This window comes from Cotesia typhae, unplaced genomic scaffold (assembly GCF_013202065.1).
Source record: "Cotesia typhae breed Kobodo isofemale line unplaced genomic scaffold, CoteBio_Ctyphae contig_20, whole genome shotgun sequence".
Lineage (NCBI taxonomy): Eukaryota > Metazoa > Arthropoda > Insecta > Hymenoptera > Braconidae > Cotesia > Cotesia typhae.
In genome coordinates, this window is record NW_027423725.1 from 5,674,540 (window position 1) to 5,689,645 (window position 15,106).

Genomic DNA, 15,106 nt, shown 5'->3' on the forward strand with positions numbered 1-15,106 from the left:
CCACGTGACATGTCTTGAACAATTTTATATAAGTTATATTGTGAAAAATTAGAAAAACGGTTGACCTTGAAGGCAATCCCTGCAACTTCCCGCCAATTCCATACCTAAACGCTTGAAATTGCACTTATGACATTTTTGAGCTCTTCGAGCTCAAAAATACAATTTGTGTGTTATTTTGAACTCTGCGAGCTCAAAGAAATAGCTTTTGTATATAGGTTTTGTACGTCTATAGCTTGAAAGTCTGAAAGACGTTTGATAAAACACTATTTTTAAAATTTTCAAACTCCAATAACTTTTGAATGAATGAATTAATTTCTACGCGGTTGGCGCCATTCGACACAGTTTTTAAGCCTCATCATAAATCTTTGACTTTAATTTGATCGGACAAGGAATTTCGGAGTAATTCCGAAAAAACACTTTTTTCAGTTTTCTTTCATTAACGATAAATCACGAACGAATCAACCGACTTTAACCGGACCAGCGGCGATCGACATGATTTTTTGATGTTAAGAGCTGATTAGTTTTTGAGATCGATCAGTAGAGCCGTTCAAAAGATATTCCAAAAAAACCACATTTAAAAAAATTTTCTTTGCAGTTTTTTTGAGATTCCTCAAAATTTACCGGTCCCAATCAGTCCAAATTGTATTCAAAATCTAAGTTCAATCAAATCCTTTCGAATGGCACCAACTGCGACGAAATCGGTCAAGCCGTTCAAAAGTTATGAGAGGTTTACACACACACACACACACACGCGCGCGCGCGCGCGTACGGACATAATCGTAAAAATAGTCAGGAAAGCTTCTTAGGGCTTCAAAATATCGAGATCTGTTGAAACCTCGATTTTTACAAAACTGGGTGAAACCAATAACTTCCCGATATTTCGAAAATCATTGATTTTCTTAGCGAGAAGTTAAAAAAAAAATTTAGGCGATAAATGTGGATACTATTTATATTTTAATATTATTTAGAGATTTAGCCATTAATTGTGACTAATGGTATCAAATTTTAAGTCAAAGTAATTTTTATTCCTTTTGAGTAGACATTACTCAAAACAATTTCTCATCAGGCCTGACATAATCCAATATGCCTCGATGTGGTCATAGCACAAAATTACGATAAAATACCGAGCATATTATGGGACACAACCTGCGAGACAGTTTAGACTGTCCTGCCTCCCTTTCCTTCCTCCTAGGGTGATTAGCTGTTAGTATGATCACTAAGGAGGTCCTAGGAGTTGTGAGGGCGTCTGCATATTTTCACGCCTTGGAGGGGGATAATAGAAACATTGGGTAGTCTATAATGATGACGGTATGACATAAATCGATTTAAAAATTAGATTTTTTCAGTTTTTTTACATTTGGTGTGTCTGGATAGATATGTGAAAGAGGTCTAAAGTGGTTAAACAAAAATAAAAAGATTGATATTTCGTTTTTTTCTTCTTTTATTTATCAATTTTCTTCACACACACAGTCATACTTATAAAAACAAATATTTTTATCTACAACTAATAATGATCGTAATGATAATAATAATAGTATCACTAAAAGCAATAATGATAATAGAGATACAAAGATAGATCCAAATTAATAGGTGATATCTTATCCTTTGGTAGCGCTGTAGAATAGAGTGGAACGGAGTGATAATCCTTCAATTCGGTGGATTATTTTTTAATTGGATTATTCATGATTGTGCAACAACTCCCAGAAAAATGAAAAGCCAAGGTCTGCGAGATTCGTGTTGATTGAAGATGTCCTTTCCTTATATTTGAAGAAATCCAAAAAATTTTTTTTGAAATAGTTTAATATAGTATTTGATGTTTCTTCCTACGGTGGAAGCCTCTCAGTTTAGCTATTTATTTAAAGTAATTTCGTTAAATAAGTCGCATATGAAACAAGTGCGTTGCAACATGCCGCTTAAAGTATAACCGCCATAATTAATGCCTGGGCATGAAATAAGCAAGTTGCAACCAATTCCAATCCAGGCATTAATGATGGCGATTGTACATTGAAAATAAGTTTTATCCTGCCGTACAATAGCTACTCATCCCCGAAACTTAATACAGTTAAACTTGAACGAATGGAAAAAACTGTGTTCTTCAACAGAATCATATGCTAACTATTTCTATGAAGAAGTAAACAATAATTTCTATCGCAAGTTTCGACCAATTCCAGTGTGAAAACCTGCAAATAGAGTTTTCAGAGTTTAAAAAAATACGCTGTCTTATATTATCTCATCAAGATACATGCATGCTTCTACTCTGACAAACGACAACGGCTCTTAAATCTGTCCATTAAAGTGTTAATTATTGGATGGATCACATTGAACAACTACCCATCGTTGACTACATTAATTCCGTCGAAGAGAATATATCGAAATATATTGTAAAAAATTTGCTACCCAATGTCCAAGAAATACCGAATACCTATAAAACACCTATACCATATTAAATCATTTCGAAAAATATTTTTTGGATATTTTTAATTATAACGAGAGGGCACTTTTAATCAACACGAATCTTGGGGAACTTGGCTTTTCATTTTCCGGGAGTTGTTGCACAATCATGAAAAATTCGTACAATAAATAATCCGCCGAATTGACAAACAGACGTCCTCGCAACTCACAGGACCTCCTTATAGTAACCATACTAACAGCTAATCACCCAAGGAGTAAGGGGAGGGGGACTAAACGGTCTAGACTGCCCAGACACGGTCTCGTAGGTTGTGCTCCATACTACTACCGAGCTTAGTAAATAAATATGATTACGAATAAATTGTTTCATAATAATGAAAATATACCATATTAAATCCTTAGATTATTTCAAATCATTTTAGTTCTTTTAAATGATTCTCATTGAATTTTATTCGACCATATTTCATAAGTAATGATTATATTTAGCCTGATACACAGAAAAAAAAAAGATTTTTTTGTCAAGCCAAGAAAAGTTTTCCGATGATCTAAGTTGTTTTGGATCAGGAAAAAATATTATGAGACAGAAAAATTTTCTTGGATCAATAAAACTTTACTTTAGCCAAAAGAATTTTGATTGTCCTAAATATTTTTGTGAGCGAAGAAGTTTAGTTCCTTAACGGAGAATTGTTTTTTCCCGTATATAATTGAATATGCCCATTCATGATATTTTAAGATATGACAATATAAACTTGATAGTTGATACCCGCTCGCTTGGCTGGGCACACGATAAAATTCGATTGTATAACTTAAGTAAACTTATGTAAAATATAAATAAAATCATTTAATTCTAGTCGATAGTAAGAATAAATTCAAAATTAAAATGTAAAGATTAACTCAATTAAGAACTAAATTCCTAATCTTCTAAAGGCTTAGTTTAAAACGATGAATAATCCTTTATATACCCTTTTCTCGTAGCCTCAAAAATTTTGATTTCGCTTAGCTCGTTCCGCGTGGTGTTATTTTCCCCGCAAGAAACATATCTGGTACATTGCAAACTTATATGTTTCATAATTCCAGAGAAGTTCCGAGAAAAAATGTTTATGAATAATTATATACATTTGTATATAAATTAGTTACATATGATTATATATGAAAAATGGCCAAATATAATAATTTATAATTATATATCACTGTATATAATTATATATAACAATATTTAATTATATATTTATTACATCTAATTAATTATTGGGTTAATTTTATAGATACAGTATAAATATTGATAAATTGACTTTTTCCGAATTTTTTCGACAATAACACACACACACACGCGCGCGCACACGCACAAACATACATACATTCATACATACACCATCGCGGAATAGTGAGGAAGGCTCTCTAGGACCTCAAAACGTTGACATCTGATGAAAACTCGATTTTCGAAAAACGGGGTAAAAACAATAAATCTCGATTTTTGAAAATTTTCAATTTTCCTAGAGGAAAGTTAATAAAAAAAATTTTTTTTTTCCGATTACCCTAATTAATATAATATAAAAATTGATTCAATATTGTATTTCAATAGTTATAACCTATAATTTATTTATTTTACCGAATCTCACCAAGTCAAAAATCTAAATAAAGATAAAGCTAAACGAAATTAATTTAGGAACTGAAAAATAAATGTAGAGTTGTAAAATTAGACTAACTTATTTTTTTAGTTTTATGATCACTGTAGAGTTTTCATTTTTGTAACTAAGGGTTTAGGGTATCGTAAATTATAAGATTTAAGTAAGTACGTCGAACATACTGTTTGCAGATGTTTTGACAGATAGGTAAGATTGTTGTGAGTAAAATTGTGAGTGAATTTTAAAAGTATTTTGGAAATGCGTGGGAACTTTAATTAGTTTTGCTAACTAAATAGTTACTAATAGTTTTCATTTAGTTTTAATAATAGTTTTCATATAGCAAAACTAATAGTTTTGCGCATTGTAAAAGTATGACTGAGTGGGATGAGAGGCCCAAGTAGTTGGTAGAGTAATTAAGAAAAAGGACTTGAGAAGACAGTCCTGAAGAACTACTCATTGTAGACAGACCTCTGTATTATTTCCTAATAAACACAACACTTAAATTACCTGACCTGTGATATATTTTTTTAAATACCCGGGAAAAAATGATCAGACCTGATCAGACATGAACAGGCATGAGTCTTCAGCCCTGATCAGACATGAAAAATGACCATGCCTGATCAGGCATGAATTGACCTGATCAGGCCTGATCAGACATGGTCAGGTCTGAAAACCCATTACTATTTTTAATTAATTATTTTGCTTAATTTTATGGTTGTAGTACTTGATAGAGTCGTACGCAATTCTCTATAATAAAATAAAATAAAAAAAAAAATAATTACATATTATTGTAAGGATGTAACACCAGCGGTCAACCATCCAACTACCAACCATGCTCAATGCTGTTTAACTCTGGTGTTATCCGTTTGCCTTGAATTTCCCGCCTGCTGTGCTGCTATATTAGATGTAACAATTCTATGAAGTACATAGAGTATCGAATAAGTTTATGATAAATATAATGTTAAAATTGGTTTTATAATATATTTTGATAGTCCTAATTTATTTATGTAACCGAATCTCATTATAATATCACATTTATTTAAATAATATAATAAGTAATGATTTTCATATTAGGCAGGAGCAGAGCAGACCATAACATCCCATAGAAAATGTAATAAATTTTTTATTTCAAAATTATTTAAATAAACGTAATGTTAAAAATAATTTTGCACTTTTTGTGATGACCAAAAATTTTTTTCGTCAAAGAAAAAAATTTTTATCATATCTCTGACTATAGTCAGAGAGGAACAGTCATAAACAGGCATGGTCAGACATGAATAGACATGAACAGGTATGAACAGGCCTGAGCGTATTTAACACTTCAGACATGAACAGGCATGGACAGGTCTGATCAGGCATGGAGAGGTCTGATCAGGCATGGACAGGCCTGAACGTATTTAACACTTTAGACATGAACAGACATGAGCAGGCATGGATAGGTCTGGTCAGGCATGGACAGGCCTGATCAGGCCTGAGCGTATTTAGTACTCCAGATATGAGCAGGCATGAACAGAACTGATCAGGCATGATCATGTATAACTTCAGGCCTGGTCATACATGAACAGGCATGATCAGGTCTAATTTCAGGCCTGATCATACATGAACAGGCATGGTCAGGTCTGATCATTTTTTCCCGGGTATTAACAACATCAATATCATATCCAGTATTTCTGATACTACATAAATGAGTTTGACCAGAGTGACATAATTGTTGAGTCACTTGAGTCATTAATAAATTCACTTTGAAAAATAAAAATCAAAATCGGATGACTGAAATTTGATAATAATTTTATTTTTACCATAATGTAGCTTCGCCATTTCTTTTACTTTTCTATCACAGTTTTCTCATGGAAACTTGTATTATAAGAAGTTGTGATAGAGTAGCCCCCCTGATTAAACAAAATGATTTGATATGATTAAAAATGATTATTTTTTTAATTATTTTTAATCCTGTCAAATTATGTAAATCATTTCAAATCATATCTCTTAAGGGGCATTCAACATTGTAAAATCATTTTTAATCATTTTGTTTAATAAGGCGCGCCCCTCGCAACCTTTGATTCATTCTGGAAACACTATGGAATCGCGTTGGAAACATTCTGTAATCAGACTGATTCCAGCATGTTTCCAGAGTGTGTTTGTTACATTTGTCCATTATGTTTCCAGAGTAAAACCAGAGTGAATAAATATCGAAACCATAATGAATCCATTTTGAATTCAGAATGTAACTTGATCGAATACATATTGGAATCAGAAAGAATACATATTAAAACCAGAATGTAACCAGAGTGAATACATACTATTTTCAGAATAAATTCTTACAAATTCCATAATGTATTCTGAGTGAAAACATTCCATTCTCAAAATAATTCCATACCCGGGTAAAAAAAGTTATATATAATTAGACATAATTATATATAATACCATATATAATTATAAATGAAAAATGGCCCTATATAATTATATTTAACTATATATAATTATATAGAATTATTTCCATAGAAAAAAAACCGACACGCGCGGGAACCGAACCTGGGACCTGACGCTTGTGAGACTATTACCTTACCCGTTTACCTATGAGACTTACTTGATTAACAGAGTTTTTAACAACTACAAGTAATGCAAATCGTATGCATGATCGATGGGTAATAAACAAAATTTTTTATTTTGTTTTTAAATTATTAATTATCAATATACACTGATAGAAAGATTCATTGACTATTAATAAATTAATTTATTTGAAAACAATTATTTAATTGGTTAAATTTTAATAAATCCTCTAAATTAATATACATGAAAGTCTTGAAGTTAATAACTTAAAAATTATTCAAGGTGTACAAATGCTTAAATGTAAAATAGGAGAAACTAATCAAAATGAACAAGCTCGAGAGTTACAAATTTATTTGTGGTTGGGAAATCCAATTAATTATGAAGTCCACGAAAATGATCGCTTTTTGATTATAACTGAAAGTTTTCTTGATGAGAACTTGAATATTTATGCTCGAGCAAATATTAAAAACGAACACATGTAATGACATATAGTTATATATGAATTATAAGTAATTATATATAGTTACACATAAGTTATATATAATCTTAAAAACGAGCGTATGTAACCCTGTTTAAAATTTCCAATTGGATCCCATCAAAAGCGACAAAAGCCACTTAGAAACCCATAAATTTTATTGGTTTCTAAGTGGCTTTTGTCGCTTTTGATGGGACCATATTGGAGTTTTTCAACAGGGAATGACGAATAGTTATATAAAAATTATAAGCAATTATATATAACCTTAAAAACAAACATATGTAAAGACATATAGTTATATATAAATTATATATGGTCTTATATAATTATATATAACCTTAAAAACTAACATATACAATCGTGATCATTAATTTAAACATGTTTTTAATATTACCCGAAAATAACCGTTTGTAAAATAGAATGTTTATTAACTCTAAATTTGGAAATCAGTTGATAATGTCATTTGTAAAATTTATCGTAAATAAAAAATGATATTAATGAAATTAGCAAAATTTAAATTTCACCAATTATAAATTTAGTCATTTAAAAAATAGCGAAAAACAAAAATCTGTAGGTACGTGAATTTAGCCAATTCTTACTGCAGAAACTTGTAAAATTAGCTGATTATAAACTTTGTGAAATGTAAAATTAGCCGTTTCTAAATCTCTCGTAATTCTTTAACGGATCGACGGATCAAAAAATGCTTTGATGCATCTGAAAGGACTTTTATAAATTTAGTTTCTCTGAAAATTAGAGCAGATTCGACTGACTCATTCAAAAGTTATAAGAAGTTTAAAAATGGCCAATTTTACAATTCGTAAAGTTTACAATCGGCTAATTTTATTAGTTTCTACAGTAAGAATTTGCTAAATTCACGTAGCCGAAGATTTTTGTTTTTCGCTATTTTATAAATGACTGAATTTTGATTTGGTGAAATTTCCATTTCGCTAATTTCATTAATATTATTTTTTATTTGCGACTAATTTTATAAATGACATTATCAACTAATTTTCAAATTTATAGTTAATAAACGTTCGAGTTCAAAAATGGCTATTTCCCAGTAAACTTAAAAATATACTTAAATTAATGACCACGATTGTATGTAATGACATATCTTTATATATATAATTCTTCTGTGAGTGTGTATGTTATGTCACTGAACTCCTCCTAGACGACTGGACCGATTTTGATGAAATTTTTTGTGTGAGTTCAAGGGGATTCGAGGATGGTTTAGATTCATAATTTGGTCCACTGGAAAATGTTTATTTAACTAATTTTTCATTTATAAGTAGTTGTTCATTTTGGAGTGTTTTACATTGGATCCGGTAGACTGCGCTGGCATCGCAGCATCAAATATTAAATATTATTCTATTTTAATTTCAGTTTATCTCGACAGTTGGTGCTAAAATCAAATTGAGAAAAATATTTGAAATTTTGTGTTATTATTATGTTCGTTCAGGTCGTGTGCTAATTAAAATATTAACTACGAATAGAAATTGATGTTTGAAGAGTTTTGAAGGGTACCTAAAAAACGATAATAATTTTCATCAAAACAGTCCAGATTGTTACAGCTTATTGAATAATGTTTGAAATTTTCGAATTAACGACGTGTGTACAGGACAACGTCTGTCGGGTCTGCTAGTAGTTATATATACATTATATGAAGTCATGTATAGATTATATATGGTTCTATAAAATTATATATAATTTTTAACTTCCCGCTAAGAAAAATGAAAATTTTCAAAAATCGGGAAGTTATTGGTTTCACCCCGTTTTTCGAAAATCGAGTTCTCATCAGATCTTGACGTGATTTTTGTGGAATAGCTTTTAAACGGCTTTACCGATCAATTCCAAAAACTAATCAGCTTTTAATATCAAAAAACCACGTCGATTGCTGCCAGTCCGGTCAAAATCGGTTGATTCGTTCGTGAGTTATCGTGAACGAAAGCAAACCGAAAAAAGTGTTTTTTCGGAATTGCTCTAAAATTTTTGCTTCGATCAATTAAAACCTGAAAATAACTCATGAGGATGATGAAACTGCGTCGAATGCCGTCAACCGCGTGGAAATCGGTTGATCCATTCGAAAGTTATCACGATTTGAAAATTCCAAAAATAGTGATTTATTAAACTCCTATCAAACTTTTGAGCTCGGAGAGCTCAAAACTACACGAAAATCAGATTTTTCAGCTCGAAGAGCTCAAAAACATAATAAGTGCAATATCGAGCGCTTAATTACGAAAGTAGCGGGAAGTTGCAGGGATGGCCGTCAGGGTCAACCGTTTTCCTAATTTTTTTTACCCGAGTAACGGAATCGATATGTAATTACTTCTTATTAATCATGGGGTTATATTATTTATCGGGCGTATAACCTGTTTTCAGTATCTAAATTAAATACCTAACATAAGTACTTCCACTCTTTACATTGATTGAGACATCACTATATATATTGACTCCGGGTATGGTTCTTATAACATTATGGTTCTTATCTGTACTTATTGTGGGAACATTTTGATAACAACATGTATCCACTCTGGGCACGTAATGGTAACATATCGATTACAGTACGTATTCACTCTGAAAACACTCTACCCTGATAGCCACCTTACCTATAACTTACTGTCAATCTACGTCCGCAATTTGAAGCAAACTTGACGGAAAGAGTTGGCAAAGCGAGCGATTACCTATTAGTTACCTATAACTTACTCTGCAAATAGACGTCAAAACTTGCTGTACAAGTATTTCCTTCAAATTGTAGTAAAGTTGAAAGGAAATTTAACTACAAGTTTGATTGTTAACTTGTATTCAAGTTGCGGCCGTAGATTTCTGTCAATTTGCTTACAACTGTTGTTGAGTGAAGAATTACCGCCAACTTGATGTATAACTTAACCGTAACTGCTGGGAGTCAACACTTACTGAGAAAGCGCTGGCTATCAGGGGCTGTTTTGAAAATGTATTCATTATGGTTTCACTACATATCCATTTTGGTTACCGACTGAGCCCACTCTGGTTTCAGTCTGGAAACACGATGGACAAATGTAACAAACACACTCTGGAAACTCTCTGGAAACACTCTGGAAACGGAATGAAACCATTTCCACTCTGTTTCCAGAGTGTTTCCAGAATGGCTGTAAGGTTGCGAGAGGGGCTATTTCAGGCGTCCTTAAAAATGTTACATTTATAATTACGTTATAACTATAACCCGAGTAAAAATGAAAATCGATATTAAAAAAATAAAATTTTTATCCACTGTCGCAACACCGCTGCACCACAGCCGTTTGGTAGACAAAATCGCCGCAACACGAAATCTATATTTTAAAATATGTTAAAAGCCTTACGACAATTATCGTGGTTTTTAGATTAAATGTGTCGATAAATTTTTTAATTGTTCATCTTTTTCATTAAATCAGTGATTTCTATATTTAAAAATTAATTGATTCCAATTAAATAAGAATGAAAAGTTAAATTTAGTTAAAACTTTAAGGTATGATAAATTTTTTTGCAATTTTCGTGACCGGAACGAGCCGTTGACAGAAGTAATCCCACGCTCCCCTACATTTGAATAATTTATCATGGTCATTTTTAATATCACTACTACTATACATACAAATTATTTTAATGGGTAATGAGGGGGCTATTTTTTAGATACTGTATTATTAGGTATTAATAATAAAAGAAGTTATTCACGGATTGCTCGTGACAGGTGCGCCAACTTTTTGCTTACCCTCGCGGTTTTTGAAATACTGTTAATTTTCGGTATAAATACGTTTACTATAAATTTACCGTTATAATTCTGAAATACTACGGTATTTCTGGGGTTATATTGGCCAGTTTTTTGCGATAGTTATATAGCATTTCTACTGTACTTTTGCTGCAAAGTTCAGAAATAATACGATGAAATTACCGTGAAACTCTAGAGATTTTACTGCAAAAAATCTGTATATTAACTATAATCTATAGTCTATAGTAATACATAAATCTATAGAGTTTTTTACTGTTGTTTCGTTAAAACTATTAAACTATACATCCAATATTGAATTGAAATTTCGCATCCATGTAGAGGATATATTGACTTAATGGATAGGCTAACTTTTTTATCAGTTTCTAATCTCCGAAGTGGATAGCGGAGGCGTTAACGGTTAGAAAAAATCATAAAAAATTCAATTTTGAATTTTAACTCTTCTAGACATGAAATTTAGATAGAAATTTTTTGGGCTTTGTAAAGAGCAAACAAAAATGTATTAAATGAAGTTTAAATCCCAAAATCGCTTATGTGGTGCTAATGAAAAAAAAAAAAAAAAAAAAACGAAAACTTTAAACTAAAACTTCCACAGACTTAAAATTTAATAAAAATTTCATGTTTATTAAATTAAGGTCGCCTACTATCAGATTACGCAAAATTTTAACCCCAGAGAAGATTGTGGGGCCGTTAAAAATCTGTAAAATTTTTGTTTTTCTTCTGTTATAATTATAATACAAATAAAAATGGAAATAAAAATAATTTTCTATATAGACATAAGAGACTTTCTATAGATATAGTCATTCATCACGATATCTCAGGAACCATCGGATCTAGAAACTTGAAGTTTGGGAGGAATATTACTTTTGGCATGTAGAGGTCAGCTAAGAACGGTTTTGAAGAAATTTCACCCTTGGAGAGCGTACGGTGGCGTTAACAATGAAAAATTCCTGTTTTTAAAATATAGCTCCTATAGACTTCAAATTTAGTAGGAATCTTCCGTAAAAGATATAGAAATATTAGATGAACGAATTTCACGATAGCTCACGTCACATGGACTTGCGGGGGAGGGTGTTAACAATGAAAATTTTTAATTTTAAAGCTATATAACTCTTATAGACTCCAAAGTTAGTAGGAGTATTCTATATGTGATATAGAATTGATCTAAAAGCGGATTTTACAATGATCCAATCGTAATAAGTGGGTACCTACTTGCGCTGCTCTGATTCAATTTTATATTTATTTTGTCATATAATATTATCAAGTAATACGTAAATATAAGAAAAAAGCGAAAATACATTCTTGATTGAAAACTTATTATCAATTTTAATAAAAAAAAGCTTATTTTGCTTAAAATTAATGCAATGAAAATAAGATCATTATTTGAATGAATGCAATGCCTAAAAATCTTTTTTTTTTTATGTCAGCTAAATACACAATTTTATTATCAAAATTAGTTTCTTCAATAGATTCATCTATAGGTATATTTGTAGTGCTTATCTGCTTTGGGCTAAAGGGTAAGGCAAAGCGAGTTTTTAAACAGTTTTTATTTTTTATTAATAAAAAATTCTTAGGCCCAAATTAAGAAAATATTCTTATCTAATGTTAAAGTTTGATCACTACTATGTCGGATAGAATAATATTCGTTAGTATAATACTCTCTACAGTAAGATTAACGGTGGTGATTATTACTGGGTGGGTCTTATTAGACTGAATAAGTAGTTACAGATAGCGTCATAGATAGCTTAAATGGTAGAGCCTTGGGCGCGGAACCAAATGATCCAGGTTCGAGTCCCGGTCTGGGCTAAAAAAAATTATTACAATAATAAAAAAAAATTAATCATTGACCTCACAAAAATGATTCATGATAATTATATAACGTTATGAAAATAAAGTACATTATAAAAAAAATTTTAAGTAATTGAATAATATTAATGAAGCAGCACAATTTTGGCATTTTACCGGTAATAGAATAGTAGGAATCTTCTTTTACGGTTTTTTGCTGCAGTAGTGCTGCAAGAATACAGTAAATATGCGGTACATTTACGGTTTGAATGCTGTTAATATACCGTAATTTTTCTGTTGTATTGCCATAAATATTCTGAATTTATTTCGTAATTTTTTTGTAATAATTCTACGAAAAAACTGGCCAAAATAACTCAAGTATTATGGTAAAAAAACAGCATTTATATCGTATAAATACCGAATCTTTGCAGCATTTTTAAAACCGTGGGGATAGTCTATAGCAGTCTTTGAAGTTGATGAACAATTTCAATATTGCTACTAATTCTGAGAATTACAAGTTTTAATAGCAATTATAAAGGAAAATTGGTAAAAGGAATAAGGAGAAGAAAAGGGAATTGAAAAAATAATTCGAACAGAATGGAAAGGGAATCGAATCCGAAATTTTTGGTGCCGCCTTTAGATACCCTTTAAGCTATCCAAGACAGTGTTTGAAATTACCATTCATTCACTTTAATAACTGAGGAATCATAAGATACTAGCAATTTATAAAAACGAATCAATTACAGTACATGAGGTATTTTTATGTCTTATAAATTCTAAAAAAAAACACGTCCAAAGTCGACAATAATAATTACATATCATAGTAATTTCAGTAGTTCAGAAAACTAGTTTTGAAACCTAATTTTAGTGAATTTGGCACTAATTTTTTCTGCTATTAAGTACTTGATTTGTACTTGTGTTCTTAAAAATTTTAATTGATTAATTATTTTATTTAGAGTTTGTAATACTTATTTGACATCAATTGAAATTTGAATGGAAATTAAAGTATAATAGTTATTGTATATTTTCAAATTTTAAATAAAATACCCATTCCTATTGAAGAAATTTTTATAATAAAAATTTTATAATAAATAAATTACTGCAAGACATTGTAAACCGTGTACGCACATTTAATGACCTAAAATAAAGAATTAAAATGAATGAACAATTGGTTTATTTGGTTAATACGCAACAAACTTACTTTTGTAAATGACTCGAGAGATAAAATAATGAAAAAGCTGCTTGTAAATAAAACTGGCCGAAAAGTTTCACATAAAATAATTGTAAGTGATCTACGAAGGCTGTTGGTCAAATTAAACCAATTAGTGTCATAGAGTGCAGTGGTAATGTCAAGAAACTAAAAATGAAAGAACAGAAAATTGAATATTTTATAGAAATTACTTTTTTAAAAATATAAAAATTACATATATTACCTCTAGTGTAACTTGATTAGCGCAAAAGCACTGGAAAAATATTTGGAAATTCATTGCGATGAAGTAAAAGAAATTACCCGCGAAATTCATTGATGCGGCATTCATGTGTGAGAGTACGTACGCTACCGTGCATAATATCAATGAGCTCGCTGTATACTGGACGAATATCACTTTAGACCAGGTAGAGTTTATGTATTTAATTAAGCTGCAAGCATTCAATTCAAGTGAATTCATGAAAATAATAAAAGAGGAATAATGAATAATAAACAGTCATGCAAACTTAAGGACACTGATGTGGTGATCAACCCATTCGCCGACCATCTTACGTTCTGAAGACGCAATAATATCTTTGGGGTGAGTGTCGTAGATAACTTCCAGTTTTTTTATCATCATATCGAATCTGTATCTTAGAATGTGAACTTGCGCGCACATATGGCAGATAATGCATGGCAAGAGCGGATCAAACGCGAGATTTATGGACGCCGCACTGCATATCGCGTAGAGCTGGTAGATGGCCGTTATCCAGTAAATACCCGTCGAGTTGTAGCTGTAGGGAAACCATCCTCTGTATGGCAGAACCTGCAGAGGATCCATTAGAAATATATGACCTATTGAAAACCATGTTATGGCCATGGTAAACAAAACTGGGTAGTATTTGAGAATGTATCTGAAAAATAAAGATATTGAATTTGATTAATTTCTCAGAGTTAAAAAATACTTAAAAAAGAATTTACCCAGTAAATCCATCGAAGCGTTTTACGATATTCTCTTCTTCTTGATCTTGAGGCTTGAAAGGACTGCGACCGAGGGTATCTATAATTTCTTTGATATCCTTGCGATTCCCGATTGAACAGGCAGTTTTCTGTCGAATGGTAACGAGGCTTAGAAGCAGTGAAATGTTGTCGATGATGGCAGCGATATCGACGTTAACAAACTCTAAGTCCATGATCCCCGAAATAAGAAATGAAATGTTCGCGAAAATTACGATTGCTGTGTAAAAATGATAAAGAACGGCTTTAACTCCTGTCCATCCGCGGGGTTTCCAAAGTCCGACTAGGGTGAGCACAAAGAAATTGGTGGTAAGTATTTCCAT

At 31.3% G+C, this 15,106-nt stretch overlaps 1 protein-coding gene across 2 annotated transcripts; it reads right to left on the reverse strand.

The window, feature by feature from the left end:
- Positions 1–12,380: 12,380 nt before the first annotated feature.
- LOC141538112 (odorant receptor 33a-like) lies at positions 12,381–15,106 on the reverse strand. 2 transcript variants are annotated; one of them, XM_074259434.1, is made up of 5 exons: positions 14,748–14,823; positions 14,294–14,680; positions 14,014–14,218; positions 13,782–13,937; positions 12,381–12,599 (listed from the first exon to the last, which is right to left on the reverse strand). In XM_074259434.1, the coding sequence occupies exons 2-5, from the start codon at positions 14,644–14,646 to the stop codon at positions 12,501–12,503; spliced, it is 813 nt and encodes a 270-aa protein (XP_074115535.1). In that variant the 5' UTR covers positions 14,647–14,680; positions 14,748–14,823; the 3' UTR covers positions 12,381–12,500. The 2 variants fall into 2 exon arrangements, with proteins under 2 accessions (XP_074115535.1, XP_074115534.1); XM_074259433.1 differs by lacking the exon at positions 12,381–12,599 and adding an exon at positions 13,647–13,718 and having other exon boundaries at positions 14,748–15,106.

Bases quoted from the DNA above. Each gene is read 5' to 3' on its own strand.
- LOC141538112 (XM_074259433.1), bottom strand. From the start codon at position 15,106: ATGGAAATACTTACCACCAATTTCTTTGTGCTCACCCTAGTCGGACTT. The intron at 14,681-14,747 runs GTAAATTCTTTT...TTTATTTTTCAG, and splicing joins CGCTTCGATGGATTTACTGG to ATACATTCTCAAATACTACC. The intron at 13,719-13,781 runs GTAAGTTTGTTG...TCTTTATTTTAG, and splicing joins CTCTCGAGTCATTTACAAAA to GTCATTAAATGTGCGTACAC.